The following is a 15,830-nucleotide window of genomic DNA, read 5'->3' as shown; positions in this document are numbered from 1 at the left end:
TATGTTTTAACTATCTTTTTGCAGGGGGGGCAAGCTTCTAGATCCCCCACACTCACACTCTCACTGACTTAAATCTCACAATATTGAGTGGAAAGTGAAAACGCCTTACCGAGGCATTGTCTGATCTCCCCTGTATAAGCACTCCTCTAAGGCAATCCTTTATGGTCACTTGGATTGGATTAACATATATTCAAACAGTCAAAAGTTCCCCAACATTGCATGTAAGCACACACATATAAACACACACACACACACGTGTCTAAACATAAATAAATATATATATATATATATATATATATATATATATATATATATATATATATATATACATATATATAGACACACACATATATACATATAGCAAAATATTATACTTTATTACCTCAACGACCTTAGCAAACCAAGTCTATTTGTCAACAGTTGCTTCTATATGTTCTTGCAAATTTGTATTCATATACAACTATGATTGTCATCTTTTCAATTCATTACTTTGTTGTTCCAAAATGTGACCAAACTTCTGGCCTACCAGTTGTTGTTAGTCGCAGATGCCTAGACCAGTTTGATATGTGGAGAAATAGGTGCAGCAAGTCAGCACTTAGAGTACTGTCTAAACTGGAGTGTCCTCTTTATTGTTCGTGACTCTTCTTTATTGTGTTTATCACTTAAATTGTGCCTGATGCATCAGACTGCTATAATAAGTTGGTTCACCTACTTTTGTGCTTCTGTTAATTATAGGAGTAGTGCTTTCAAGTTACATTTTGAATGTTTAATATTTACTAGAATGGTTCAAGGAGGAATATGCGCACATGGTGTTGTACAGTTGAGAGTACCTTGACATACTTTTATTTTAGCTGAATAGACAGCTTATGTAAGCCAGAGGTTCGGCTTTGCAGCACAGTGTCTCAAGTAACCAGGGCAACATTACTTAAAAAGTAAAATGCATCTAGGTCAAGGATTGGCTATTTCTGATTACTTCCTGTTTATCTTTGACCCTCACCCACAAGTCTTCCAAACACAATTTAAGCTTTTCTGATTTTCCTTTGTTGAAGATACAAGTTTCTAAAAGTAGAGCACAGACTTCGTTTTAAAGTCAGCATTTAATTTTAGATGCTAACATATTATTCATAAAGCAGTCGAATAAGTGGTTAAAGGGTATAGAAAATCATTGCCTTATTTTTATAATGTGATATGTAACATGCCATGTTAACTGTTTAATTTTCATCAACAGAAATGCAAGCCCAGTAGGACTGATCCTAACAGCTGTGGTGGCATTAACTTACAAGGTTGCTATTATGTTTGAGGGGTAAGTATACAGAAGCATGTATATGGATAACTGCTTTTAACAGGGCTAAACTGGTGATCTCATGCTGGCTTTTGTAATGTTGCCAAGGTTTACAGACCATAGTAGACGCCGGTATTGTTTGTTGGCAAAATACACAAAAAATATTTTTGTTAAAACATATGGTATAGCACAACGCTAATGAAAGCATGTGTGTTTTTTTTTTTTTTTTATTTTGGACACCAACGTTTGGAAATTGCTATGCTTGCCTAACTTGTTTGGAATCGTAAAATGGATATGCATTGAGTAAACTTGATGTATTTTCTTTCAGTGAATGAAAGCTTATATTAGTGCATTTGAATGTAGTTATTCATTAAATTTACTTATATCATACCAAGAAAGATCACAGAAATAAAGCTGACAATGGAACAAAAACACAGAGAAGCTGTTTTCGCAGTGGGGCTAGCTTCCCTCATTCCCTCCCCCAGTTTTTAAATATACAAAGAGGTCATACAGTCTTGGGGGTAACAAGGAAATCCTTTCTTGCAGTGTTCCACAAGTTGGACTATGCAGCTAAATGAGAATGATCTAAAAAACACTTGACTAACCCTATTGTCAATGTCAGTTCTCTAAAATCTATCCTATTGCATAAGCCTTTACAAAACGTTGCTGTACGTTTGTGGCCAAAAGATAAATTCATATACTGTAACTAAGCACATTCAAATAGTTTTTCACATGGGTTCCAATTATTTTCATAACCAAGAAGACGTTTAAGAACTCAAGGCTAAAAAAAAATAATGTGCAAAAAGAAAGCAGTGGTACAGCTGAATCTTGACACTAGAGTTTAAAAGTCACCTGAAATTTTAAGTGTCTAGTGAGCAGTATATGTGGACTTGATCATTTTTACTAGTTGCTACCAGGAATTTGGTGTACATATTTATCTTCACTAGATCAGGCCTGTGTAGAACCACGCATCCATCTTTAAAGCCTAGCAGCATGGATTCAAACATTCTCTGTCTCTCTCTTCATACAGGACACTGTGTAAAAATATGACTGAAGCAGTTTTGCACAGATAGTAAATTCTGTGTATATTCCTTACAATACATTGCACATTGATGAGGCAATCCTATTCAGATGTCATACCTGTGCACCCATGCAGTCCGGATGCAGTATAATGAGTATGGATTATATGTTGATTAACATTCCTTAAAGAAAAATATAAGATCTGTGTACAAAACAAAACTTGCATATTGGATTTGGGAATTACACTTTTCAGTCCTCGTTAACTAAAATTACACATTCTTCATGGTAGAAGGAGAAAGTTAGGGTATATCTTATGCCTTTTAATCACTTTTAACTTTCCCTCTAGCTCTGCCTTCCTTTTCACCCTTTTCTCAATCTGTTGCATGCCATCTTGAATGCCTCTGTGGATTCCATCTGTATTGTCTATCTGTAGTTCATCCCTTAAGTCCAAAATCCTCTGTGAGAAGTATTTAATAGTCCTTTAATTGCTTCATTTGCGTTCTTTTCCTCTCTCTCTCTGCCCCTCCTGTTTATGATAACCACTGAACAACTTCTTGTCAGGAACTTGGCATACATATAGCGTTACTCTTGTCTCTTCTTGGCTCTGGTGGGAAGAGCCCCAAATCCTTTACTCTTTTGTCATATCCTGTTCCCTCCATCTCCTGTACCTTTGTTGTAGACTTCCTCTGCCAGCAGCCTTACAGCCCTTTCCTTGTATAGACTGCAGACCTGTGCAGAGTGTTCAAAGTGTGCCATGACCAGTGCTCATTAGAGCAGAAGCATTACCTTTTTTACATCTGGAGTCTGTTCTGCTTCAGGTAGCCCAGTCCAGGTGTGAGCATCACCTCCATATCCATTTTCTGCCCTATTAGCATCCATTCCACTCCCAGCTGATACTTTAGTTTGGTGTAGCCCAGGTGCAGTGGATTGCATTTATATACAGTGAACCTCCACTGGCACTCTGCCCACTTGCATAGCCTTTCCATATTTTTACATAGGCTCTTTCCATATTATCCACTGCTGCACTTAGCTTGCGTCATCAGTAAAGAGGTTAATCCTCTTCTATTTTCCTTCCGCTGTGTCTTCAACAAACATATTGCGGAGGACTGAACATTGAACTAACCCTTTGGGTTTTCCACTTATTTTCATATTCCTGATGCCATCCTTCTTAGCACAACTTTCTGTGTCCTTCTATTCAACTGTCCATCAATTTATCACCTCACTCTTGATCCTAACCCCAGCGTCACCAGTTATCGTACAAGTGTAGGGCTTGTGACCTCCAGGTGGAGCATGCCTACCTTTTCCTTCCTGTCAAGTTCACCTATAATCTGTCATAAACATGGAGCAAGTTTTATTGAAAGGTCTTTCTGGTTATTTATACTGATTGATGTTATGAGGATTATTGCTGGTTGAGAAGGTAACTTGTCCCCCCCCTCAAAATTTGTTGACTTTCCTGCTACTACTGTTAGGTTTGGAGTTCTTTGGATCACCCTCCACTTGTGCAAGGGGCAACACACTTACTGCCATCCAGTCCTCAGGCACTTTTGCACTGACCAATGATGTGTTGAAGAGCTTATTCACAGGCTGTGCCACCAGAATGGAGAGATTCCTCAGCACTTTGAAAGACACGCTATCCGGCCCTTATGCTTCATCTTCCCTGTGGACATCAGTTTTTCCTCTTTTCCTTCTTCCCCTCTAGTTTGGTGACTGTCTGGTAGTCTGCCCTCTCCTCCTGCATGAATCTCTCTCCTTGCTTTCCTTTATGAAGAATGAAACAAAGTATTCATTAAGCACATCTAATTTTCCACAGTTGTCTTTGATCATTTTTCTATCTTTGCTCAGTCTGGTTGGGTCTTTCCTCTCCCTCCCTTCCTTCTTTCTCTTCACTGTATTCCTAAAAAAAGTTTTACTTCCCTTTTATAATCTCTTCTGTCAACTCGCTCTCACTGCATGCCTTTTTTCCTGCTTATTTGTTAGTCTTGTTGTAGATATGTATGCCTTCTTCCCCTCCCTCTCCCTCCCACTTCTTGTATTCCCTGTCTTGTACCTGGATTAATAACTTCATATTCATGAGTAGCGGCACTGGCCTTCTCCTTTTATAGGGTCAAAGGTTTATACTAGGCTAATGACAGCCAGGGCCTTTATAAGCCTAGCTGTGCAATCCAACCCAATTATGTCCCAATATATCATGGGTGTTTATTAGGAGTGGATATGTTAGTTATGAAGTTTATACAGGTTATGTGGGGGTGGGGATATGGTAGTTTGGGCATTACTGTTTGCCTCTGTTTGTCAGAGACATGGGAGCCAGACCCAGGGCTAATTTCCGATTTTCTATCCCTTGGTCAAGGTTGCACTTAAATAATGTTAGAGATGGACTCTGCTTCAAATGGATAGGGAAACCTGTTCCAGAGTATGGGGATCCTCTGAAACAAACATATTGAGGAGTATTAAACATAGAACTGACCCCTTCAGTTTTCCACTTGTCATTTCTTTATTCCTGATGCCAACTTTCTTAGCAAAACCTAATGCGTTCTTCCACTCAACCATCCATTTGTCTCACCAACATGTCTTATTTGTGTCACAAGCAAAATTTAATCCTCGGATCTAGTGATTGGGATGCTATTTGTTTTGCCCAGGATGCATTGTATGCCAGGCATAGATCACCTGTAAGTAACCTGTAGTAAACAGAGCATAGAGAGAGGGCTTTAAGGCAATCCATGTAGGACAGTGTGTTTATACCCTGGATTCTCCTGGTAAGAAACTTGTGTGGGTATTCCAGCTGTCGCTTATGTCTGGTCAGGTACGTGCCAAAAGGGGCAGTTTACTCAGTGATGGCAGTCTGATAGGGGCTAAATAATGTGGCACTATGACTTCCTTGGACCTGGATGCCATGCCCTTACTTATAAGCTGGGCGACATAGAATGATTTCCTTACTACCTTGGCCACATGTTGGTCAAAGGCCAGATTACAGTCTACATATGTTCCCAGGTCCCTGACTACTGGGTCAGATCTTAAGGGTATCTTATTGATGGAGAAATTAGCATGGGTAGCAGTTTTCCCAAAAGGCATTATAATGCATTTCTTGGAACTGAGTTTTAATCCACAACTTTGGCAACAGGCATTTGTGTGCTTTACACCCTCTTGTAAAATGTTTGTGCCATGGAGGAATATATGGTAGCTCCCAGTTTGCAGTCATCTGCAGACTTGGTCAGCCAAAGGCCCTTGACATTAGCCTTTACTTCAGAGAAGGTGATGCCAAATAGGAGCAGTCTCTGCAGAGAGCCCTAAGGTACCCCATTGGTGACCAGTCTCTTAGTGGGGGTGATATCAGCAATCCTGACTTCCTGTGTTCTGTCTGTGAGCCAGCTGACAATCCATCGAGTTATGCAGGGGTTTATTCCCAGTTTTGTGAGTTTATCAACTATTCCTGAGCGGGTATTGTATTGAAAGCCTTAGCCAGATCCAGGTAGGTGATATTCATCATTTTCCCCTCATCCATTGCCTTAGTGACCTTCTGAAAGAAGTCCACCAGCTTTAGTAAGTATGGCCTTCCCTTGACAAAACCAAACTGGATTGGGTCTAGTGTGTGAAAGTTGCATAAGTCTTTGATCCTTTCCATGATAATTTGTTCCATGGCTTTTCATATTAGACTAGTCAGGCTGATAGGTCTGTAGCTTCTGGGGTTGGTTGATGGTCTACCCTTGTGAATTAGGATAACTGTTGCAGTCCTCCATTCTTGTGGTACAAAGCCTGTTTTGATGCTGTAGTTGAAAAATGACTCAAGGTTTTATAGGTCATGTTTCAAGCTGTTTATGAGGCATAACAGGATATTGTTGGGGCCCATTGAGGCTGTGTGTTTGGCTTTAGTGAGTGCTGCCAGGACCTGCTCCCTGTTAATAGTTGTGATGTTATACCAGTAGGTGTTTTGTGGGGGGAGTGGTGGTGAAGTTTGAGCTGAATTTACTAGCCACCAAATTTGGTATATCACGCTGCTCAATGAAGATGGCACCATTGACCACAATTTCAGCACACTGACATGTGCTGCCTTTGAGGCTTTGGATATATCTGTAGAAGGCCTTGTGGTTATCTTTAACCTGTGAGGCTATACTGGCCGTGTAGTTTGCCTTTTGGGACTTAATTAGCCTTCTTAGTCTCCTGTTCAGTTTAATTATAGAACTCCTATCATTGCGGGAGTTGCTTTTCCTCATTTTAGTCATGACTTCTTTTCTTTTAAGGTTAGAATTTCACCAGAGTGGTTTGTTTTGTGCTTACTTTTAGTACATACAGCAGCATCTATACAGCCATTTATATGGTTGTAGAGGGTCTGTGTTGAACAGTTCCACATAGGTTGCGGTAAACTCAGGGTTGGGAGGGGCATTGAATTTTGACAAACTATCACTTAATAGGATGAGGTTTGCTTTGGAATAGTTCATAACTGTTACAGGATTTACTGGGGTTACCAAGTTGATTTTTAATATGAAGGAGACAGCTTTGTGGTCCAATCTCAACAGTGAGGACGTGACACTAGGGGTGGAGGGTGTGGCACTCTCCCATATTGGTGAGTACCAGATACAGTATATCTGAACCAGTGATGGGTGTGTTCACAAAGGTATTTGTGTTTAATAAAGTCCAGAAGTCATTGTGCCTGCAGATATGAGGCAGTGTATGTTTCCCAGTCTGTAGAGGGGAAGTTAAGTCTCCCATGAACAGAGTATTTGGTCCAATGGTGAGTGTCTGCAGTAGGTCTAGATATGAGCTATGGGATTCTAAAGACATAGAAGGTGACCTTGATCTTGCTAGGATATGGTGTGGGACTTTGTAGTGATTTGCACATGGATAAATTCATGGCATTGTCCTGTTTAACCAATGTAGTGTAATGCTTGTTGCTAATGTAGATTGAGATTCCTCTACTTTTTTCTGTGTCTTTGCAGCTGATTGTGTAAATGTGTGAAAGACACTGAAGCCTTGCACAGCCAGAGTACTTCCTGCGAATTTAAACCATATCTTATTAGTGTCACAGATGTCTTTATCCTCCAGAGTGAGGAGAGCTTGCAGGGTGTGAAGTTTCTTGTTTAGGCTCCTAGCACTGAGCAGTAACACCTTTAGGTTTTTTGGGTTTTATCTGCTGTATCAGTTGGTTTGTCAATTTGGCATTGCCTAAAAAAGGCTCTAAGGGTGTGGATAAAGTTTTAGCCAATATTCAGAAACCTAGGGGAGAGAGGTGCAGACCATCCTTTGCAAAGTAGTCTGGTTTATTTACCATGTCCTCTCATGTTGACAAATAGTGTAGTGGGTGTGTTCTTGACAACCTTGTTTGTATGCAGGAGTTTTGCCTTCAGTGAAATTGTGTATGTCAATCTCTCACATACTGTGTTCATTTTTTAAGGATTAAATAATTGTCTGTGAATATGAGACAATCATCCACGTTGTCTCATATCTACCAAGCTGGCTGTGGAGACATTTGGAAATTACACATCCATGTTGCCCAGAACTGTGTTAGGTGGGCTACTGCAGGTCATGGACTGGCTTATACAAGGTATCCTTGGGTGGTCTAAGGTTTTGCACTAGACTAGGTTAGATTATGCTGTGATTTGACATTAGTGTTGTTTAATGTGCAGACTAGCTGCTCAAAACTTATCTCTGCAGAATGGCTTTATTTTAGCCACATTGAGTTGCAGGTTTCAGTTTGAAGGGAATTTGTTTAGATAAAGTTTAGTTAAAGGCAGTTGTGTCTGTGCAGGGCACTACTAACCTCTTGATGTAATAACATCCAGAAAAGTTGCTTGCAAGTGTAGTGCTACAACAAAACAACTTGAACAAACTACCTTGACAAGGCAATTTCAATTATTAGGGGCCTTTACAATGATTTAAAGGCAAAAATCAACAAATAAAAAAATGAAGCAGTAGTACTCTAAACGGTTAACTAAAGTGCAAAACAAAATAAATCTTACCTGGTCAAGGATGGAGCAGGATTAACTCAGGACCCCCTCTTAGGGTGCCAAGTAGATGGGAGCTGTGGGAAAATGAGCAGGAGACAGTTTATAATAAGGGAGTTTAATCAAATGCAATAGTGGTTTGCTGAGTGGGCAGTTACTATTATAGAGATATGGTAAAAACCACACTCTCAAAAGCCAAGAACACAGCATCCATGGGACCAGACAACATCCCAGGCTGCGTTCTACACGAACTACAGAACGAACTGGCACCCCACCTAAGTACCATGTTCAATCATAGCCTCACCTCAGGCTTTGTGCCTGCTGAATGGTGCACAGCAACGGTTATCCCACTCCACAAGGGGGGAGCCACCATGGACGCAGGGAACTAGCACCCCATTAGCCTGATGAGCCTGGTCTGCAAGGCCATGGAACGTATCATCATGGAACTTATAAACAAAGACATTGGTAATCTCCAAACTCTGGACCCCACCCAGTTCGGGTTTGTAAAAGGCAGATCATGTCTCCTAAACCTGATAGACTTCTTTGAAGCAGTCACCAAAGCCGTAGACAAGGGTAACGTGGTTCACACAGCCTATCTAGATCTTGCCAAGGCTTTCGACACCATGCCCCACTCTGGAATTATAGATAAACTCACTAAACTAGGTATAAATCCATATGTCACAAGATGGGTTGCCAACTGGCTCACTGACAGAACCCACACTGTGAAAGTAGCAGACTCCAAATCCGACTTCAGACCAGTGACAAGTGGAGTACCACAGGATTCAGTCCTGGGTCCTCTCCTGTTTGGTATCTACTTCTGTGAAGTACAGGATAACACAGAAGGTCTTTGGCTAACGAAGTTCGCAGATGACTGCAAACTAGGAGCCATAATCGAAACTCCTAACGATGTGGACATCCTACAAAAGGGCCTCACTGAAACAGATGCCTGGTGTCAAAGCCATGGCCTCAAGCTCAATGCCAAAAAGTGCATTGTCATCCCCTTTGGTAAAAACTCTGTACCCATGAACTACAACATAGGCGGTAGTATACTTAACACCGAAAGTGTGATAAGAGATCTTGGGACAGAGGTAGACAGTAGTCTCTCCTTTGATAATCAAATCACCACAGTAGACAGGAAATCCTTCTATGTGGCAAACCTCATCACAAAATGTTTCTCATTCAGAAAAAAAGAGGTCATTGTTCCCCTCTACTCATCACTCATTAGACCCATTATAAAGTACAATGCCACTTTTGGTATGTACCTCACAAGACATCTACAACAACTGGAAAGGCCGCAGAAATATCTCACAAAGAGGATTACTGGCCTCAAACAGATGCCCTACACAGACCATCTCAAAAACCTCCAGCTTTACTACATCGCATATCACCAACTCAGAGGTGATCTCTTCCTAACATACAAAGCTATGTCAAACCCAGAGCTGTTGGACATGCTCCACTTAAAGAAATCCCAATCCCTCCAAGCTACATGCTCTAGGGACCTAAACCTTGTCACCACAATAAATAGAACATGCCGGAGGGATAGATTCCTGTCCCAGAGACTTCCCATACTCTGGAATAAACTATCTGTCTATATCAAACAAGGCTCCTCATTAGCACTCTTCAAGAAAAATCTTGATGATTGGATGGGAAATAGGAAATTCACCCCGGGGATCACCTCTGTGGCTCTGCTCGACAGTGGCGCAGGAAAATAATTTTCTTGGGTGGCAAAAGCCAGCGTACCTTTTTGGCCTGGCTTGTATAGGCCCCAGGGCCGATAGCCTAGTACCTACCTATGAACCTAAAACATGGGTAAGAAATTATTTAAATCGGTTACACAGCAGATGATAGCAGTGAAAGAGGGGAGGGAAGGACTTTGGAAGTCAGATTACCATAAGGGGTGGAAGCCAGAGACACAGCCTTTTATAAACCACAAGAGAAGAGTGGGAGGGATGGGTGAAAATTCAAACTGGAGCTCCAGTCCTGTGGTTAGGATTTCAGAAACATTTAGCTTAATGTCTTAAGGGGGGTGGAGCAGACTCAAAGAACAGGGGAAAACAGTAGTAAGGTAAACAGAAAGGCATTGGAATGCAACTTTAAGCATGTATATTCAGCTATAAAACGTACTGAAGCACAAATCCTGGAGCAGAATTCACAATACTGCCACTACTATAATTCCAGCACAGACTAAGGCACCAGATAATACAGGTATTTACCAGAAACACTGTAATAAATGACTAAATGAGACTCAAATCTGGCAGTAGATCATAGTTTTGGCACAACTGTGATAGCAGCTGCAAGATTCATTGAGACCCCTGACTGGGTTCAAAATACAAAAATCTACCTTTTACGTGTAATTCTATTTATGTAAATAGAAGTACAGTTTAATATGTAAGCAATGTTAAACTCTTGCAGTGATGCACAGTCTTCACACAACAGCAAATGAAGCTACAAGACTAAGGTCTCAGAACAAACTGAAAAAATGGAAACAGATAATTTTTCGGCTAAAGCATGTTTCTCAAATCCTGGTCCATATCCATAAGTATTCTGTCTTTGATCCATTCCCATTTCCATATCTTTTTCACTACTTCACTATGTTCCCAGTCTCCTAACTCATCTGACACTCTTCCAAATGCTGTATAATCCTCATTCCTAAAATCCAACACCATCCTTATATTGTTACTCATCACTTTCATTCAGACCACAAAGTTACTCATCACTTTCATTCAAACGACAAAGTACCATGATTATTGTTTACTAATTATGCCTTCCATGGACATCTCTATCTCTGCCATGGTTATGACTATGTGCAGAACATTATCCTTTCCAGTGCAGTCCTGCATCACTTAATTAAATTTCTCGTAGTCCAAGACTTATGTCAACTCCAAGTCTCTTAATTCTCTTGAGCTAAGGCTTTCTACCTTTCTGCTGGTAGATTCAAAGTCTCCATGAATATATTACTTTTTATTCCTATTGTCTCTATTGTATTACGTTTACCTTGAACTTCACTTACTTTAAACTGCACATCCTCCTCCTCTTTCATCAATATCGATTTTCTGAAGGTCAAAAAACAAATATTTTTTATATAGCATACAGTTTTTCAAATGTCTGTATAAAGCATTGCATTCATCTTAACACTTCATTGAACAATAATTTATTTAACGTTTGTTTATCGGGGAAAGTCCGACTGGGACAGAGCATTTTCAGTGGAGGCCAAGGGAGAAACTCTTCAGATGTAAGTCTTTGGAATGTGGCAGGAAACTGGAGCACCTGGAGGAAACCCATGTAGAGAGGACGTGCAGACTCTGCACAGAAGGCACCCCAGCCGAGAATCGAACCGAAGAACCTCTTGCTGTGAGGCGACAAAGCTAGCCACTGTATCGCCCTAATGGTCAGAAAAGTTGTGGCCCAGTTTTCTACCTGCTCTGCCTATGTAGAAAGCAGTACAGGCATCACATCTAGTCACAAGTATACCTGTAAATTGATGCTGTAAGTCTGACATTAGGGCTGTTCACAGTATGTTTACATACCTTGCAACAACTACAACTACACATTGCCTTAGAAAATATTGATAAAAGAGTAGGGAATGTGGAGTAAAACTTTTTCTAAAGTCTGGGAGGTTAGAATGTTGCTCTTGCACTTTAAAGAATGCCCTGGTTCAATTTATAAGTATATTTTATGGTGAGCTAGTTTTAATTGACTGATTCTTTTAATATGTTTCTTGAATTGTATTGACTTGTCAGATGAAGTCTAGATTATTATATGTGGAGGAAAGAGCTTAACATTTTTTAATAAAATATAAATTGTGGTGTGCTATGGACTCCAGTGGATTGTTTTTGATATATATATATATATATATATATATATATATATATATATATATATATATATATATATATATATATATATATATATATCTGTGTGTGTATCTCTCTCTTTAAATCTCTCTCTCTCTCTCTCTCTCTCTCTATATATATATATATATATATATATATATATATATATGGGATCACTACATAATCTTGAAATTTTGGAATGTCGAATTCTAAAATCTCGAGACTATAAATCCCTAAATACCGAAAAGACCAGAAGCGCGAAATTCAAAATCCCGATGATCAGAGCTATTGAAGTAGCGCTCCTGGTGTTGTGGTTTGTTGATGGATAGGTGGAAGTTAAGGTAAGTATCTATGTGTAAGTGTGTTGGTTAGGGGCTTTAGTGTGTGTCAGTGTGTGTTGTGACTGTGATTGTGTGTGTGTGTGTGTGTGTGTGTGTGTGTGTGTGTGTGTGTGTGAGGGAGTGTAAAATGTGTGGGTGTGAGTTTCCCTTGTGTGTCTGTTTGTGCGATATCGGAGTTAGTATATTTAAGTAGGGGGTGTGGGGGGTGCCATGGGGCTTGCCCACCTGCTTATCTGTAGTGTGGGATGATATGTTTTATTGTGGGAGAAAGTTGTGTTTTTGTGTGTGTTGTATGTGTGTTATACGTTCAGGATTTTGGATTTTGCGCTTCTGGTCTTTTGGCATTTAGGGGTTTTGGCTATGTAGTCTCGAGAGTTTGAAATTCGATATTTCAAAAATTCAAGATTATGTAGTGAACCCATATAGATTTTATATATATATATATATATATATATATATATACGTACATACACGCATACACACACACACAAACACACACACACACACACACACACACACACACACACACACACACACACACACACACACGTACATAGATAATACATATATGGATGTCATGCAGATGGTTGAATGTTTAGTTTGTCAAACTTTTGTAATACCAGCAGATGCAATGGAATAGTCATATGATTGCAAGACTCCCTGCTCTTCATTGTCTACTGAGACATTGTAGTTGTAAGGGTAGCGGTAATTTGCCTTTTCCCCATTGGTATGTAATCTTGGAGTTGGTATATATAATCTGTGGGGAGTAGAGGGTGCAGGGAGGCTTGGCCTGCAAAAATATAATTTTGTATTTGAACATTTGTGTGTTCAGTTTTATATACGACTGTATTTCACAACATTGTTGACCTACTACATTGGCATATGCTATATCAACAATAAATGGTCAACACTCAATAAATCAAACAAAAGAAGCATTTGATGCAAGGGGCAAATCCCCCTGCACCCCCACACCCCCTTTTAATTATATATACTAACTCTGAGATCACAGAACAGTGAGAAAAGGGCAAAATCCTACTCTCCACTGAGTAGCGATCCCCCAAAGCAAATGCCAGCATCTTGCAGTAAACCAGTAGTTCAATAAAACAAGCCTCCTTCCTAAACGTTCAAGCTACCGAATATATGGCAAAACACACTGAACCCATTTTTTGTGTGTATATATTCTTCAACATATGAAATCATCTGTGTCTGTGGCAGAGAGTTCTGATTGTGACCTATGTTCAGTGGCCTGGGTGCTGGATTTTCATGAACAGCCATCCCCAGCTGAGTCTGACTTTAAAATATTGTGGGACTCTTAGGCTTTACTTCTTCAGCACATAAGAAACAGTACTGCATCTGTGACGGCTGCACATGGGGTCACTAAAATGTGAGACTGCCTCAGAATCAGTTTCAAGGATGGATGTAGTTTACTTATTGAACTAGTAACATTCCCAATTAAATAGTTAGAGCCTTATGTGTAATGGCTTCTCCCATGCTATCTGTGCAAGGTCTGTGAGACGCTCACTTGTTTCTTTACTTTTAGAGGTGTGTCTGTCGTCTGTTACAATGTTGTATATGACTTACATAGAAATGATGCATTCATTTCATGGATTCTGAAATATTCTCTGATGTATGAAAAAAGTACAATGCTGTTTGAAAATACACATTTTAGTTTTATATATATATATATATATATATATATATATATATATATATATGTATATATATATATATATATATATATATATATCTAGGTACGTTTGCTCGAGTGAGCAAATGTCCGATTCCATAATAACCGAACACACTTTAACGAAAGCACTTTTATCGAAAAAGCGCTTTCGCTAAAGCATGTTACAAAAAATAAATAAATAAAACACTACGTTTACATTTCAGCAGGGGGGGCAAAGCCCCCTTGCATACTTTAATATTCTCCCTCTGAGACCGCACTACAGTGGGGAAAAGGGAAATTTCCCTTACCCGCACTGTACTACAGCCTCGGCAACAGGCATACGTACGCAGAAGTGCTTCTTCGGTGAAAAGCACTTTCACGTAAGTATGCCCGGCCGTTTGGGTTTCGGTCTTTTGCTCACTCGAGCAAACGTCCTAGATATCCATATATATATATATATATATATATATATATATATATATATACTAGTTTTGACAGCCTCTAAGCAGCAATTTGCACTGATATGAAAATCAGTATCTCTTTTAAGAGTAACTTACTCAAGCAAAATGTAAACTGAATGCTTTACTGACTTTTTATTTGTATGGGGGAAGGAATTGTAGCTTTTTCCTGTTTTCATGACCTTGCCTATTTCCAACATACTGCTAAACAGTTTGTATTATTTAACTGCCACTGTTGTTATGTTCCAACCCACCTATTTTGTTGAATGCTGGGATATGTTTTGTTGGTTTTAATGAAGGTGGATAGGAGTGGAACATTTTCATACTCAGAAAGGTCACTACAGTGAAAAAAATGTAATTTAACTAACATGAGTCTTATTAGTTGCATTACATCTTTTATTTGACCCAAGTAACCCAGTGAATGTAGACTTTCCATGCTGCTTCCATTAAATTAAATATGCCATTTTCGGCATAAAGCCTCTCAATACTTTGTGGCAGCTGAATGACAGAGGATAAAAGCAGTCAACAGGAATATCTAGAAACAGGACGAGATTTACAGGGTCATACTTAATCATGCAGTTATCCCCTATAGAAATGAAGACATTTAACATTTAACACAGCATGCTAGTCCTGCATAGGTCAGCTGGCTGTAACAGGAAGGATTACAGAACTAAACTGATGCTCTTTAAAGTAATTAAGTAAAGTGATTCATATTGGTGAATTTAATTTTGTTAGGTGAAACGATGTGTCTAACATTTGTAGGTCTGGCGAAGCACTAATAGTATTAATTAATGCAGTGTTAGTAAATTATATTCTTAAAGAAGTGGTACTGCCTTCTAGGAAGCTTGTTATTTTACAAGTTTGTCTTGTTTAATATTTTTATTTTATTTTGCATGTGTCTGTGTATGTACATATACTTGTTTATATAGACAAATAGATGGTAGATATAAATATGGATAATATTCAGCTGGTTCAACTCATTTGATCTACAGCTTTGTGCGGGTTTAAAAAGAATGACTGCACAAATGAGTGAATGTTTAACTGTGTGAATCGAATTTGATTGAGTTCAGGTTATATATAGTATAGACATTGTGCAGGAAAATGAATGTTTGATCGATTGTGAAAATGTGCAAGATAGCCTTATAGCAATTGGCATGTTTGTGGGTTAAGGTCTAGAAAGTTAAGGGGATAGATTTAGCAGTGTACCTGTTTGGCAGTGTGTGTATGTGTTATTGTGTGTTCTGTGTCCTTTTTTCATTTGTAGTTGTACTGTTATTGAAGGGGATTTTGTAAT

General features: G+C 39.3%; 1 protein-coding gene across 1 annotated transcript in view; it reads left to right on the top strand.

Annotated features, from left to right (window-relative positions):
* Positions 1-15,830, top strand: part of PEMT (phosphatidylethanolamine N-methyltransferase) — a 1,144,274-nt gene that overhangs the window by 865,746 nt on the left and 262,698 nt on the right. The window contains exon 4 of the mRNA XM_044088934.1: positions 1,229-1,303. Coding sequence (XP_043944869.1) covers positions 1,229-1,303 — 75 coding nt within the window. The remainder of the gene's footprint in view (positions 1-1,228; positions 1,304-15,830) is intronic.

Source organism: Protopterus annectens, chromosome 12.part0 (genome assembly GCF_019279795.1).
Source record: "Protopterus annectens isolate FY-2018-M chromosome 12.part0, PAN1.0, whole genome shotgun sequence".
Taxonomy (NCBI): domain Eukaryota; kingdom Metazoa; phylum Chordata; order Ceratodontiformes; family Protopteridae; genus Protopterus; species Protopterus annectens.
This window is presented reverse-complemented; position numbering and strand designations above follow the sequence as displayed.